This window comes from Leptodactylus fuscus, unplaced genomic scaffold, assembly GCF_031893055.1.
Source record: "Leptodactylus fuscus isolate aLepFus1 unplaced genomic scaffold, aLepFus1.hap2 HAP2_SCAFFOLD_321, whole genome shotgun sequence".
Taxonomy (NCBI): domain Eukaryota; kingdom Metazoa; phylum Chordata; class Amphibia; order Anura; family Leptodactylidae; genus Leptodactylus; species Leptodactylus fuscus.
The window spans coordinates 89,480-105,522 of record NW_027440344.1 but is presented as its reverse complement, the minus strand read 5'-3'; the positions used below and the strand labels follow the sequence as shown (position 1 = coordinate 105,522).

Sequence of the window (16,043 nt, the reverse complement as noted above, 5' to 3'; positions counted from 1 at the left end):
CAGACCTGCAGTGTACAGCATGGAGGAGGAGCAGAGCGGCTGCTGATGTGTCAGGAGGGGTCTGGAATCTTCTAATGGCCCAGGATGGAGTATACAGAAAGTGTCCTGTATACACTGGTAAGAGATCAGGGAGAACCGCGCTAGACGAAGGCAGCAAAGTGTGCGGGGTATCTGGTATCAGAGGAGTACAGGACCTGAATCAGCGGAGCCATGGTCAGTGCAGGGGTTGTGCCCGTCACATGCACCACAAGGCGGTCAGTGCAGGGGTCGTGCCCGTCACATGCACCACATGGCGGTCAGTGCAGGGGTTGTGCCCGTCACATGCACCACAAGGCGGTCAGTGCAGGGGTTGTGCCCGTCACATGCACCACATGGCGGTCAGTGCAGGGGTTGTGCCCGTCACATGCACCACATGGCGGTCAGTGCAGGGGTTGTGCCCATCACATGCACCACAAGGCGGTCAGTGCAGGGGTTGTGCCCGTCACATGCACCACAAGGCGGTCAGTGCAGGGGTTGTGCCCGTCACATGCACCACATGGTGGTCAGTGCAGGGGTTGTGCCCGTCACATGCACCACAAGGCGGTCAGTGCAGGGGTCGTGCCCGTCACATGCACCACAAGGCGGTCAGTGCAGGGGTCGTGCCCGTCACATGCACCACATGGCGGTCAGTGCAGGGGTCGTGCCCGTCACATGCACCACATGGCGGTCAGTGCAGGGGTCGTGCCCGTCACATGCACCACATGGCGGTCAGTGCAGGGGTCGTGCCCGTCACATGCACCACATGGCGGTCAGTGCAGGGGTTGTGCCCGTCACATGCACCACATGGCACAGATACTGAGGTCTGTTATCAGATCGGTGATTGGTCTGACACCTGGTGTCCCCCCCCCCCTCCTCCACATTCAGCTGCCAGGAGTACACAGCGCCATACACGGACTGGTGGCCATCCCTGGTTACTGTGACTCAGCACCAGACTGTGACATAGAAGTCCTGGAAAATCCCTTTAAGGCTGTGGCCACCTGTAGCGGACCACACCAAAAAAGTGCTGTGGGAAAAACGGAGGCAGCGATACAATGTGCATCTCACAGAGTCCGCAGGGGTTTCCTCTCTGCTTCCATTATACCTATAGGGAAACCGCCGGCATTGCTGTAGCTAGATCTGACCTGCTGCCATGTCCAAAATCACAAGGGTTTAGGAAACCTCAGCGGTTCTGCTGCACGTGATATCTGCAATGTGTGGATGGGAGTCACTAGGTTACCAAACTTCTACAACCGCCCCTGCCTCATTACTGCGATACCCCACTCGCCTCTGCTATGTCACTCATAGACTTGGAGAAAATCAACACTGAAGTCTTATACCAATGCAGCAGTGCGTGCACTGGGGGCGGGCCTTCATCTCCCTGGAGCACTGCTCTTATTCAGACTCCTCCCATCGCTATGACATCATCAGCACCCCCAGACTGGTCACAAGAACCGAAGCAGCATCGAATGTGTGTGAACATGGACAGACCTGAAACCTGCGGCCACCATATGTAAGAAACCTCCAAGTATAAACCAGAGTATGCGGATCAGAAAATGGACAGAAAAATAACAGGAAATAAGAGATTTCTTGTAAATATCCAGACTGAAGGGAGTCATGTGACTGCTGTATCTAATCCTCTCTTGTGTGATACTGTATACTGAGCTGTGTATCTAATCCTATCCTGTGTGATACTGTATACTGAGCTGTGTATCTAATCCTATCCTGTGTGATACTGTATACAGAGCGGTGTATCTAATCCTATCCTGTGTGATACTGTATACTGAGCTGTGTATCTAATCCTATCCTGTGTGATACTGTATACTGAGCTGTGTATCTAATCCTATCCTGTGTGATACTGTATACTGAGCTGTGTATCTAATCCTATCCCGTGTGATACTGTATACTGAGCTGTGTATCTAATCCTATCCCGTGTGATACTGTATACTGAGCTGTGTATCTAATCCTATCCCGTGTGATACTGTATACTGAGCTGTGTATCTAATCCTATCCCGTGTGATACTGTATACTGAGCGGTGTATCTAATCCTATCCCGTGTGATACTGTATACTGAGCGGTGTATCTAATCCTATCCCGTGTGATACTGTATACTGAGCCGTGTATCTAATCCTATCCCGTGTGATACTGTATACTGAGCCGTGTATCTAATCCTATCCCGTGTGATACTGTATACTGAGCCGTGTATCTAATCCTATCCCGTGTGATACTGTATACTGAGCCGTGTATCTAATCCTATCCCGTGTGATACTGTATACTGAGCCGTGTATCTAATCCTATCCCGTGTGATACTGTATACTGAGCCGTGTATCTAATCCTATCCCGTGTGATACTGTATACTGAGCCGTGTATCTAATCCTATCCCGTGTGATACAGTATACTGAGCTGTGTATCTAATCCTATCCCGTGTGATACTGTATACTGAGCTGTGTATCTAATCCCATCCTGTGTGATACTGTATACTGAGCTGTATCTAATCCTATCCTGTGTGATACTGTATACTGAGCTGTGTATCTAATCCTATCCTGTGTGATACTGTATACAGAGCTGTGTATCTAATCCTATCCTGTGTGATACTGTATACTGAGCTGTGTATCTAATCCTATCCCGTGTGATACTGTATACTGAGCTGTGTATCTAATCCTATCCCGTGTGATACTGTATACTGAGCTGTATCTAATCCTATCCTGTGTGATACTGTATACTGAGCTGTGTATCTAATCCTATCCTGTGTGATACTGTATACTGAGCTGTGTATCTAATCCTATCCTGTGTGATACTGTATACTGAGCTGTGTATCTAATCCTATCCTGTGTGATACTGTATACTGAGCCGTGTATCTAATCCTATCCTGTGTGATACTGTATACTGAGCTGTGTATCTAATCCTATCCTGTGTGATACAGTATACTGAGCCGTGTATCTAATCCTATCCTGTGTGATACTGTATACTGAGCCGTGTATCTAATCCTATCCTGTGTGATACTGTATACTGAGCCGTGTATCTAATCCTATCCTGTGTGATACTGTATACTGAGCTGTGTATCTAATCCTATCCTGTGTGATACTGTATACTGAGCTGTGTATCTAATCCTATCCTGTGTGATACTGTATACTGAGCTGTGTATCTAATCCTATCCTGTGTGATACTGTATACTGAGCTGTGTATCTAATCCTATCCTGTGTGATACTGTATACTGAGCCGTGTATCTAATCCTATCCTGTGTGATACTGTATACTGAGCCGTGTATCTAATCCTATCCTGTGTGATACTGTATACTGAGCTGTGTATCTAATCCTATCCTGTGTGATACTGTATACTGAGCCGTGTATCTAATCCTATCCTGTGTGATACTGTATACTGAGCCGTGTATCTAATCCTATCCTGTGTGATACTGTATACTGAGCTGTGTATCTAATCCTATCCTGTGTGATACTGTATACTGAGCTGTGTATCTAATCCTATCCTGTGTGATACTGTATACTGAGCTGTGTATCTAATCCTATCCTGTGTGATACTGTATACTGAGCTGTGTATCTAATCCTATCCTGTGTGATACTGTATACTGAGCCGTGTATCTAATCCTATCCTGTGTGATACTGTATACTGAGCTGTGTATCTAATCCTATCCTGTGTGATACTGTATACTGAGCCGTGTATCTAATCCCATCCTGTGTGATACTGTATACTGAGCTGTATCTAATCCTATCCTGTGTGATACTATATACTGAGCTGTGTATCTAATCCTATCCTGTGTGATACTGTATACTGAGCTGTATCTAATCCTATCCTGTGTGATACTATATACTGAGCTGTGTATCTAATCCTATCCCGTGTGATACTGTATACTGAGCCGTGTATCTAATCCTATCCCGTGTGATACAGTATACTGAGCCGTGTATCTAATCCTATCCCGTGTGATACTGTATACTGAGCCGTGTATCTAATCCTATCCCGTGTGATACTGTATACTGAGCTGTGTATCTAATCCTATCCTGTGTGATACTGTATACTGAGCTGTGTATCTAATCCTATCCTGTGTGATACAGTATACTGAGCCGTGTATCTAATCCTATCCTGTGTGATACTGTATACTGAGCTGTGTATCTAATCCTATCCTGTGTGATACTGTATACTGAGCTGTGTATCTAATCCTATCCTGTGTGATACTGTATACTGAGCTGTGTATCTAATCCTATCCTGTGTGATACTGTATACTGAGCTGTGTATCTAATCCTATCCTGTGTGATACTGTATACTGAGCTGTGTATCTAATCCTATCCTGTGTGATACTGTATACTGAGCTGTGTATCTAATCCTATCCTGTGTGATACTGTATACTGAGCTGTGTATCTAATCCTATCCTGTGTGATACTGTATACTGAGCTGTATCTAATCCTATCCTGTGTGATACTATATACTGAGCTGTGTATCTAATCCTATCCCGTGTGATACTGTATACTGAGCCGTGTATCTAATCCTATCCCGTGTGATACAGTATACTGAGCCGTGTATCTAATCCTATCCCGTGTGATACTGTATACTGAGCCGTGTATCTAATCCTATCCCGTGTGATACTGTATACTGAGCTGTGTATCTAATCCTATCCTGTGTGATACTGTATACTGAGCTGTGTATCTAATCCTATCCTGTGTGATACAGTATACTGAGCCGTGTATCTAATCCTATCCTGTGTGATACTGTATACTGAGCTGTGTATCTAATCCTATCCTGTGTGATACTGTATACTGAGCTGTGTATCTAATCCTATCCTGTGTGATACTGTATACTGAGCTGTGTATCTAATCCTATCCTGTGTGATACTGTATACTGAGCTGTGTATCTAATCCTATCCTGTGTGATACTGTATACTGAGCTGTGTATCTAATCCTATCCTGTGTGATACTGTATACTGAGCTGTGTATCTAATCCTATCCTGTGTGATACTGTATACTGAGCCGTGTATCTAATCCTATCCTGTGTGATACTGTATACTGAGCCGTGTATCTAATCCTATCCTGTGTGATACTATCTGAGCAGTGTATCTAATCCTGTGCTGCGATACCGCCTCCCTTCATGTATAGATACAAGCTGTGACTTCTAGGCCCTTTTACTTCCTCTTCTTCCTCCTCTCTCACTTGGGCGCGGTCCGCGGTATTTTGGTCTCTCCGCGCCCCCGTACATAGCCCCGCCCACATCCGACTCCTCGCTCTGCCAGATACTAATATGGAGGCTCTTCCTAGTCATTTGGATGTTGGGCCCATAACCAAGATGGCGCCTAGAGGCCTAAAGTACAGCTCTGCCATGAGCTAAAATGGCCGCCGGCGCCTCGGACGTGACGAATATCTTTGAGATCTCGTCCTGCAGGTGGCGCTGCGGCTCCCCGGCTGTTCACAGAGGAGAAGGGAAGATGGCCAGCCAAGAGGACCCGGTGCAGAGGGAGATCCATCAGGACTGGGCCAACCGGGAGTACATCGAGGTGATCACCAGCAGCATCAAGAAGATCGCCGACTTCCTCAACTCGTTTGGTGGGTATCGCGACATGAGAGGGCGGGGAGGGGGCCAGATATCGGGATATTATATACAGGATGTAACCTGGTGTATACAGGAGGGGAGGAGCCTAATATATACTGGGAGATTATATACAGGGGGGAGGAGCCTAATGTATACAGGGATATTATATACAGGAGGGGAGGAGCCTCTTATATACAGGGATATTATATACTGGAGGGGAGGAGCCTCTTATATACAGGGATATTATATACTGGAGGGGAGGAGCCTCTTATATACAGGGATATTATATCCAGGAGGGGAGGAGCCTAATATATACAGGGATATTATATACAGGAGGGGAGGAGCCTCTTATATACAGGGATATTATATCCAGGAGGGGAGGAGCCTAATATATACAGGGATATTATATACTGGAGGGGAGGAGCCTCTTATATACAGGGATATTATATACTGGAGGGGAGGAGCCTCTTATATACAGGGATATTATATACTGGAGGGGAGGAGCCTCTTATATACAGGGATATTATATACTGGAGGGGAGGAGCCTCTTATATACAGGGATATTATATACTGGGGGGGAGGAGCCTCTTATATACAGGAGGGGAGGAGCCTCTTATATACAGGGATATTATATCCAGGAGGGGAGGAGCCTAATATATACAGGGATATTATATACTGGAGGGGAGGAGCCTAATATACACAGGGATATTATATCCAGGAGGGGAGGAGCATAATATATACAGGGATATTATATACAGGAGGGGAGGAGCCTCTTATATACAGGGATATTATATACTGGAGGGGAGGAGCCTCTTATATACAGGAGGGGAGGAGCCTCTTATATACAGGGATATTATATACAGGAGGGGAGGAGCCTCTTATATACAGGGATATTATATACTGGAGGGGAGGAGCCTCTTATATATGGGAGGGGAGGAGCCTCTTATATACAGGGATATTATATGCAGGAGGGGAGGAGCCTCTTATATACAGGAATATTATATACTGGAGGGGAGGAACCTCTTATATACAGGGATATTATATCCAGGAGGGGAGGAGCCTAATATATACAGGGATATTATATCCAGGAGGGGAGGAGCCTAATATACACAGGGATATTATATCCAGGAGGGGAGGAGCCTAATATATACAGGGATATTATATACTGGAGGGGAGGAGCCTCTTATATACAGGGATATTATATACAGGAGGGGAGGAGCCTCTTATATACAGGGATATTATATTCAGGAGGGGAGGAGCCTTTTATATACAGGGATATTATATTCAGGAGGGGAGGAGCCTCTTATATACAGGGATATTATATTCAGGAGGGGAGGAGCCTCTTATATACAGGGATATTATATACGGGTGTCTATCTGCAGGTTTTAACCCCTTCTTCTCCCCTCTGCAGACATGTCGTGCCGCTCACGACTGGCGACATTGAACGAGAAGCTGACGGCGCTGGAGAGACGGATCGAGTACATTGAGGCGCGGGTACGTCCTGTAACCCCCTCCCCGATACCTCCCCCTATCACAGCGCCCCCTGCGTATGTTCTGCATGTCCAAGACGTGAGAATCTATGCATGGTGTACGTGTGATCGCCGCCGCCGAGATGTGTAACATTGTATCACCGGGCCGGGATAATATTTACTTCTAATACTTGGGGGGTTCTATGGGGGAGTCACTGATCAGGTGCCGAGGGGGCGACAAAACCCGGCCCAGGGGCCCGAGGAGGCCCAGAAGGAGCGAGATCAGCCGTATATTACATGGGGGGGCAGATTCTGCATTAGGGCCCCGGAGCCTCATGTTACACCCCTGTCCTACTGGTACAGAACGTCTGCAATCCAGTGATGTCATTGTAATGTCAGCGAAACAAGACACGACGTCACTGGACCCCTAAATAGTAACAGGGGAGTAACTATATACTATACACACAGTGATGTCACAGTACAGGATAATACACACAGTGATGTCACAGTACAGAGATAATACACACAGTGATGTCACAGTACAGGATAATACACACAGTGATGTCACAGTACAGGATAATACACACAGTGATGTCACAGTACAGGATAATACACACAGTGATGTCACAGTACAGGGATAATACACACAGTGATGTCACAGTACAGGATAATACACACAGTGATGTCACAGTACAGGATAATACACACAGTGATGTCACAGTACAGGATAATACACACAGTGATGTCACAGTACAGGATAATACACACAGTGATGTCACAGTACAGGATAATACACACAGTGATGTCACAGTACAGAGATAATACACACAGTGATGTCACAGTACAGGATAATACACACAGTGATGTCACAGTACAGAGATAATACACACAGTGATGTCACAGTACAGGATAATACACACAGTGATGTCACAGTACAGGGATAATACACACAGTGATGTCACAGTACAGAGATAATGCACACAGTGATGTCACAGTACAGAGATAATACACACAGTGATGTCACAGTACAGGATAATACACACAGTGATGTCACAGTACAGAGATAATACACACAGTGATCGATGTCACAGTACAGGATAATACACACAGTGATGTCACAGTACAGAGATAATACACACAGTGATGTCACAGTACAGGATAATACACACAGTGATGTCACAGTACAGGATAATACACACAGTGATGTCACAGTACAGGATAATACACACAGTGATGTCACTATGATGAGATGTGTGAGTCTGACTGTTGCTCGCGCTGCGTTCTGTGGACACGTTGTTGCGTTCGGCTGTTGCTCTGATTCTCACATTCATTTTTCTTTTTGTTCTTTGTTTTGACTCTCTGCCGCCCTCTGGAATGGTGGTGACCCGCAGAATAACTGTTGTGCTGCATGAGCCCCCCCCTCCCCGCTGCCTCGCATGGTCTCTTCCTCCTCTTCTTCCTCTTCGCTCTCAGTTTGGACTTGTTATTTTTTTGCTCTTCTTTGTTGTGTTGGGTTTTAGATTTGCTTGATATTAACCCTTTATGTGACGGCACAGTGGATGGAAATGGCGCCCCCTATATATTCTATAAGATTAGCAGGTTCAGGGCGCCGGACAGGAGATCTGATCCTGACGGACCCGCTGCAGCTTAAGTATCTGGAAGAGGACGTGGGGGGGAGGGGATGTCCGCACATAAATGTTCTCTCCGTACCGGCCCTTTAAATCAGCAGGGGTGTCATTCACGGAGTTTTATAGAAATACAATCTTTACATATTTCGTGTTCCCTCCGCCCCCCTCCCGTTCCGGGGTCTGCACAACCCACATGTATTTTGGAATCTGTTCCTTGCATCCTGAATTCTGCAGACCTGTGCCTACGCAGGTGTTTTGGTTGTTTGATGACCTGGAAACCATCAGCATGCTGTAGTAGGCAGCTTTGATAGGTGAATGTCGGCCCTACAATCCCCAGGACCCGCCAGGACTTTCTGCTTATTTTTGCTGTTTAACAATCATTTACTGGCCGGGAAACCATCAGCAAGCGGCTGTGACGGCTCCTCTGCACGTCTCTCTATGACTGCCGGGCTGTATTACTCCCAGCATGTCGCGGACGCCTCCATCATCTTATGTTGCTGCTCTTACACTGGGTGACGGTCAGCGGCTGCTGTTGGCTGATCTGCGGCGGGGCTGGAGGTTTCGGTCTGTTTGAGGTGATTATAATAAAGCGCTTTTACATCCAATGTGCTTATTGCCTCTTCTTATTATAGAGTGTTGCGAGTCCTGACTCCGCTGCATGTGAAAGAGGTGAAGACGCGTTGTCAGTTGTCAGGCTGAACCATCTCCTGCCGTTTTGTGTCCGCAGCTTCTGTGTAAAGCAATGTGTCTCCATGGTTACAGACCGCCACCTCTGTGTAGTCTGACCCTGCAGCCTGGTGCTACGCTGTTTCCTGTAGACCGCGGCGTTTGTAGTCTGTCACCATGGAGACTGGAGGGAACCCCATAGACCCCGGGAGGGAGGGGCCCTGGTCATAGAGGGGAACCCGAAGATCCTCACCGGCGACTGCTTCATCCAAAAATCTGACCCCCCCCCCCCCTCCGATCCTGGTTTAGGGCTCCACCCCCTCCGATCCTGGTTTAGGGCTCCACCCCCTCCGATCCTGGTTTAGGGCTCCACCCCCTCTAAGGCCAGGAGCGCAGCTCTAGAGGGAACGGCAGCTCATCGCTCCCCTGCTGCACCCCCTTCATCCTCCGGGTCAGTACAGGCCCCGCCCATAATCAGACTGGGGGAACACCCTGTACAGTCCGAGTTTTGGGGTCACACCCATCATATTGGAGTTCCCACCCAGCTTTCTATAGCCCCTGAATGGCATGTCAATCTGTGCTTTCATGCAGTGACCTCCTCCTCCACTTGCTCCCCCTTTCCTATTTCTCCGTGTGTCAGTCTTTACTGTAGTTCTGGCATTCTATTCATGAACCAGGCGGCGCAGGATGAACACCACTAGGCCCCTCCCACACCTGAGAAGGTATTTGCATATTTCTGTGTCTGACAACCGCCATGCTGGTGTGTGCTGCTCTGTGGCTGCGGGAGGCGGGGTCATCTGCATGCGCCAGGCTTTGGATTGGCCGAGTGTCCCCTGTGCTTTTCTCGTGTTCTGGCGTTTGATTGGCCGCCCCCGCGGGTCGTCACTAATCCGTCTTCCGTTTTGTTTTTATAGGTCACCAAAGGAGAGACGCTGACCTAGAGCCCCTCCCCCGCGGCAGATATTTTATATATATATATATATATACAGATCTCGGCTATGGACTCCTCCCCCTTCATCTGATCTCACTGCAGTTACAGCGCCATCTCCTGATCATTCCTTTTATTTTATTCTTCACTGAACTTTATTGGTCGTCAGCAGCCATGCCATGCACAATTCCTCCTCTGGATGGCGGCCATGTTGCGGGCCGCGCAGGATCGGGTCGCGGTGCCAATGATGATGTCACTTTCCTAATTGTTACTTTTTCTTTTGTATCAATGTTTCTGTAACTTTAAACTGTGATGAAAATAAACAGAAGCGGTTACATTGTTGTCCTGTCTTAAAGGGCCGGCGCCGAGTGACAACCGATACTGAGAGTCTGGCCTCCGTGTGGGTGCGGTCCACCCTGGCCTAGGGCTGTGTCAGTCTGGCATTCTATTCACAAAACGGGAAGAGGAACAGCCAAAGTATTACATCATAGGGAGGGGCGGGAGGAGACATCATGTGACCAAAGCAGTATAATTACAAGAGGGCAGGGCCTAATAGGAACTAACAACCTTTCTGAATGCAATAAAGTGAGGCCCCCTAGTGGACAAGAAGCAGCGCAGGTAATATCTATGGAGAACTGGCACAGAATCCCCGCCCACTTATCTACCGACCAATCAGGACTCTCTTTAGTCTTTTGGCCAATTAATACATTTATTAAAAATAGAATCCAAACTCGTCATCAATAATTAACTATTTACATAAAGTCTCAAACATCTCCAGAGTGCGCTTAATCTCCCGGATCTGCTTGGCCAAAGCGTGAATGGGCTGCATGGACCGATCCAGCTCCTCGCAACGCGCCATCAAGGTGTACATACCCTGCGGAGAGAAGGAACACGGATCAGTACACTGCGGAGCGACCCCGAACCTCACCAGGGCAGAATAGTGAGCGCAGCTCTGGAGTATAATACAGGAGAAGTCATGTAATGTATGTACACAGTGACTGCACCAGCAGAATAGTGAGCGCAGCTCTGGAGTATAATACAGGATAAGTAATGTAATGTATGTACACAGTGACTGTACCAGCAGAATAGTGAGCGCAGCTCTGGAGTATAATACAGGATAAGTAATGTAATGTATGTACACAGTGACTGTACCGGCAGAATAGTGAGCGCAGCTCTGAAGTATAATACAGGATAAGTAATGTAATGTATGTACACAGTGACTGTACCGGCAGAATAGTGAGCGCAGCTCTGGAGTATAATACAGGATAAGTAATGTAATGTATGTACACAGTGACTGCACCGGCAGAATAGTGAGCGCAGCTCTGGAGTATAATACAGGATAAGTAATGTAATGTATGTACACAGTGACTGTACCAGCAGAATAGTGAGCGCAGCTCTGGAGTATAATACAGGATAAGTAATGTAATGTATGTACACAGTGACTGCACCAGCAGTATAGTGAGCACAGCTCTGGAGTATAATACAGGATAAGTAATGTAATGTATGTACACAGTGACTGTACCAGCAGAATAGTGAGCGCAGCTCTGAAGTATAATACAGGATAAGTAATGTATGTACACAGTGACTGCACCAGCAGAATAGTGAGCGCAGCTCTGGAGTATAATACAGGATAAGTAATGTAATGTATGTACACAGTGACTGTACCAGCAGAATAGTGAGCGCAGCTCTGGAGTATAATACAGGATAAGTAATGTAATGTATGTACACAGTGACTGTACCAGCAGAATAGTGAGCGCAGCTCTGGAGTATAATACAGGATAAGTAATGTGATGTATGTACACAGTGACTGCACCAGCAGAATAGTGAGCGCAGCTCTGGAGTATAATACAGGATAAGTAATGTAATGTATGTACACAGTGACTGTACCGGCAGAATAGTGAGCGCAGCTCTGGGGTATAATACAGGATAAGTAATGTAATGTAGGTACACAGTGACTGCACCGGCAGAATAGTGAGCGCAGCTCTGGAGTATAATACAGGATAAGTAATGTAATGTATGTACACAGTGACTGTACCAGCAGAATAGTGAGCGCAGCTCTGAAGTATAATACAGGATAAGTAATGTAATGTATGTACACAGTGACTGTACCAGCAGAATAGTGAGCACAGCTCCGGGGTATAATACAGGATAAGTAATGTAATGTATGTACACAGTGACTGTACCGGCAGAATAGTGAGCGCAGCTCTGAAGTATAATACAGGATAAGTAATGTAATGTATGTACACAGTGACTGTACCGGCAGAATAGTGAGCGCAGCTCTGGAGTATAATACAGGATAAGTAATGTAATGTATGTACACAGTGACTGCACCGGCAGAATAGTGAGCGCAGCTCTGGAGTATAATACAGGATAAGTAATGTAATGTATGTACACAGTGACTGTACCAGCAGAATAGTGAGCGCAGCTCTGGAGTATAATACAGGATAAGTAATGTAATGTATGTACACAGTGACTGTACCAGCAGAATAGTGAGCGCAGCTCTGAAGTATAATACAGGATAAGTAATGTAATGTATGTACACAGTGACTGTACCAGCAGAATAGTGAGCGCAGCTCTGGAGTATAATACAGGATAAGTAATGTAATGTATGTACACAGTGACTGTACCGGCAGAATAGTGAGCGCAGCTCTGAAGTATAATACAGGATAAGTAATGTAATGTATGTACACAGTGACTGTACCGGCAGAATAGTGAGCGCAGCTCTGGAGTATAATACAGGATAAGTAATGTAATGTATGTACACAGTGACTGCACCGGCAGAATAGTGAGCGCAGCTCTGGAGTATAATACAGGATAAGTAATGTAATGTATGTACACAGTGACTGTACCAGCAGAATAGTGAGCGCAGCTCTGGAGTATAATACAGGATAAGTAATGTAATGTATGTACACAGTGACTGCACCAGCAGTATAGTGAGCACAGCTCTGGAGTATAATACAGGATAAGTAATGTAATGTATGTACACAGTGACTGTACCAGCAGAATAGTGAGCGCAGCTCTGAAGTATAATACAGGATAAGTAATGTATGTACACAGTGACTGCACCAGCAGAATAGTGAGCGCAGCTCTGGAGTATAATACAGGATAAGTAATGTAATGTATGTACACAGTGACTGTACCAGCAGAATAGTGAGCGCAGCTCTGGAGTATAATACAGGATAAGTAATGTAATGTATGTACACAGTGACTGTACCAGCAGAATAGTGAGCGCAGCTCTGGAGTATAATACAGGATAAGTAATGTGATGTATGTACACAGCGACCTCACCAGCAGAATAGTGAGCGCAGCTCTGGAGTATAATACAGGATAAGTAATGTAATGTATGTACACAGTGACTGTACCAGCAGAATAGTGAGCGCAGCTCTGGAGTATAATACAGGATAAGTAATGCAATGTATGTACACAGTGACTGTACCAGCAGAATAGTGAGCGCAGCTCTGGAGTATAATACAGGATAAGTAATGTAATGTATGTACACAGTGACTGTACCAGCAGAATAGTGAGCGCAGCTCTGGAGTATAATACAGGATAAGTAATGCAATGTATGTACACAGTGTCTGTACCAGCAGAATAGTGAGCGCAGCTCTGGAGTATAATACAGGATCTCCGGGTGTCACTTACTTTGATGCTCATGTCCACAGACTCTCCTAGACTGTCTACGGAGTCTCGGTACGTCTGGATGTAGCCTACGCTCAGCGCTGTCATCTAGGATGAAACGTGACATTTGGGGGTCATATTCCGCTCTGAGCAGTGATATTGGGGGGATTTGGGGTCCAGGAGGTTCTTACATTCTGGATTGTGCCGCTCAAACTTTTCATCATCTGATCGACTTTTAGTGCAACTTCTTGCGTGACGATCTCCAAGTCCTTCAGGACCTCCAGGTCGATGGGTGGGATGTCGGCTTTACTTCTCTGCAGCGCATGATGGCGGACATTGGCGTCGGCTACAAGGACGGAAAATCAATAATGGAAACGTCAACGGCCGAGCAGGATAAGACTGGTGTGTGTGTGTGTGTGTGGGGGGGGGGGGGCTCAATCTGTCTCTGCTACCAGGTATATGGAGATGTTACTGGCCGGCGGAGCCCCCACATACAGTACAGTAGCCACTCGGGCACTAATGTTGGCAGGTTGTGCTGGGACTTGTAGTGTTTCCACAGCTCGGGGGGGGGGGGGGGGGGGGGGGGGCTTTAATAGAATTAGTTTCCTCTTTATTACTTGCTCGTGAGCGCCCCCTCCTGCTAATCTGAATACACAGCACCCTGAGCAGTAACAGAGAATGACAGGGGCAGATTATCAAATGGGAACTACAGAATAGTCTGACACTGTAGCATATTACACCCAGTGATCCCTAATACTGAGGCTGCAGCATATTACACCCCGATGATCCCTAATACAGAGGCTGCAGCATATTACACCCCGATGATCCCTAATACAGAGGCTGCAGCATATTACACCCCGATGATCCCTAATACAGAGGCTGCAGCATATTACACCCCGATGATCCCTAATACAGAGGCTGCAGCATATTACACCCCGATGATCCCTAATACAGAGGCTGCAGCATATTACACCCCGATGATCCCTAATACAGAGGCTGCAGCATATTACACCCCGATGATCCCTAATACTGAAGCTGCAGCATATCATACCCTGATGATCCCTAATACAGAGGCTGCAGCATATTACACCCCGATGATCCCTAATACTGAGGCTGCAGCATATCACACCCCGATGATCCCTAATACAGAGGCTGCAGCATATCACACCCCGATGATCCCTAATACAGAGGCTGCAGCATATCACACCCCGATGATCCCTAATACAGAGGCTGTAGCATATTACACCCCGATGATCCCTAATACTGAGGCTGCAGCATATCACACCCCGATGATCCCTAATACAGAGGCTGCAGCATATTACACCCTGATGATCCCTAATACTGAGGCTGCAGCATATTACACCCCGATGATCCCTAATACAGTGGCTGTAGCATATTACACCCTGATGATCCCTAATACAGAGGCTGCAGCATATCACACCCCGATGATCCCTAATACTGAGGCTGCAGCATATTACACCCCGATGATCCCTAATACAGAGGCTGCAGCATATTACACCCCGATGATCCCTAATACTGAGGCTGCAGCATATTACACCCCGATCCCTTATATAGGGGTGTGAGTATATCCAGTACAGGCCCCGGGACACTCACTCTCCCGCTCCGGGCCGGCCTTGGAGCTCTTCCTGACCGCGCCCTCCATGCTCCGTTCTCCCGGGCGGTCTCGGCCTCACATCCCGGTACCGGAGCCGCCTCTTCCTCACAAAGAGGCCGGAGCTGGGCGAGCTGTCAATCACTGCAGGTCCCGCCCACCAACAGAACTCACCCGGCGCTCAACCAATCAGCTGTAGAGAAGTTTCTATGGGGCGGGGAAATGGGAGGAGCCTGTACTGAAGTGAAGTTCTCTGCTTGTTACATTGTATCCGGTTACAGGAGGGGGTGGGGCGTACACTGCATCACGTGACAGAACATGAAACCCACCCAAATACAGTTATATATATATATATATACAGACTGTGTGTACTGACCCTTATATCATAGTCAGTGGCTGTGGGTCAGTTACATCTTACATAGAATTCATCCTATCGCACCGCAGTAGATCCCGGGACATCTTTTAGGGTCTGAGCTCTGCTTTCGGTATGATTCCCCTCCCAGGATAAATCTGACAACATTCTGATTTTCTGGCTTTTAATTGTGCGATTAAAGAAAGTTACATTCATTTACATA

General features: G+C 46.9%; 2 protein-coding genes across 3 annotated transcripts; one reads left to right on the top strand and one right to left on the bottom strand.

The window, feature by feature from the left end:
- Window positions 1-5,395: 5,395 nt before the first annotated feature.
- On the top strand, window positions 5,396-10,573 carry LOC142187920 (putative protein BRICK1-A). The gene is made up of 3 exons (XM_075261729.1): window positions 5,396-5,561; window positions 6,959-7,041; window positions 10,225-10,573. The coding sequence occupies exons 1-3, from the start codon at window positions 5,444-5,446 to the stop codon at window positions 10,249-10,251; spliced, it is 228 nt and encodes a 75-aa protein (XP_075117830.1). The 5' UTR covers window positions 5,396-5,443; the 3' UTR covers window positions 10,252-10,573.
- A 355-nt stretch (window positions 10,574-10,928) lies between these two features.
- Window positions 10,929-15,618, bottom strand: LOC142187922 (BLOC-1-related complex subunit 6-like). Of its 2 annotated transcripts, none has more exons than XM_075261731.1 (4): window positions 15,465-15,618; window positions 14,048-14,202; window positions 13,881-13,964; window positions 10,929-11,112 (listed from the first exon to the last, which is right to left on the bottom strand). In XM_075261731.1, the coding sequence occupies exons 1-4, from the start codon at window positions 15,517-15,519 to the stop codon at window positions 10,987-10,989; spliced, it is 420 nt and encodes a 139-aa protein (XP_075117832.1). In that variant the 5' UTR covers window positions 15,520-15,618; the 3' UTR covers window positions 10,929-10,986. The 2 variants fall into 2 exon arrangements, with proteins under 2 accessions (XP_075117832.1, XP_075117833.1); XM_075261732.1 differs by having other exon boundaries at window positions 15,471-15,616.
- Window positions 15,619-16,043: the final 425 nt, after the last annotated feature.

Excerpts from the sequence above, each read along its gene's own strand:
- LOC142187920 (XM_075261729.1), top strand. The coding sequence starts at position 5,444 with ATGGCCAGCCAAGAGGACCCGGTGCAGAGGGAGATCCATCAGGACTGG. Across the intron at positions 5,562-6,958 it reads CGACTTCCTCAACTCGTTTG|ACATGTCGTGCCGCTCACGA; the intron begins GTGGGTATCGCG and ends TCCCCTCTGCAG. Across the intron at positions 7,042-10,224 it reads TCGAGTACATTGAGGCGCGG|GTCACCAAAGGAGAGACGCT; the intron begins GTACGTCCTGTA and ends TTGTTTTTATAG.
- LOC142187922 (XM_075261731.1), bottom strand. The coding sequence starts at position 15,519 with ATGGAGGGCGCGGTCAGGAAGAGCTCCAAGGCCGGCCCGGAGCGGGAG. Across the intron at positions 14,203-15,464 it reads CCCGGAGCGGGAGAGTGAGT|CCGACGCCAATGTCCGCCAT; the intron begins GTCCCGGGGCCT and ends CCGTCCTTGTAG. Across the intron at positions 13,965-14,047 it reads TGAGCGGCACAATCCAGAAT|ATGACAGCGCTGAGCGTAGG; the intron begins GTAAGAACCTCC and ends GTTTCATCCTAG.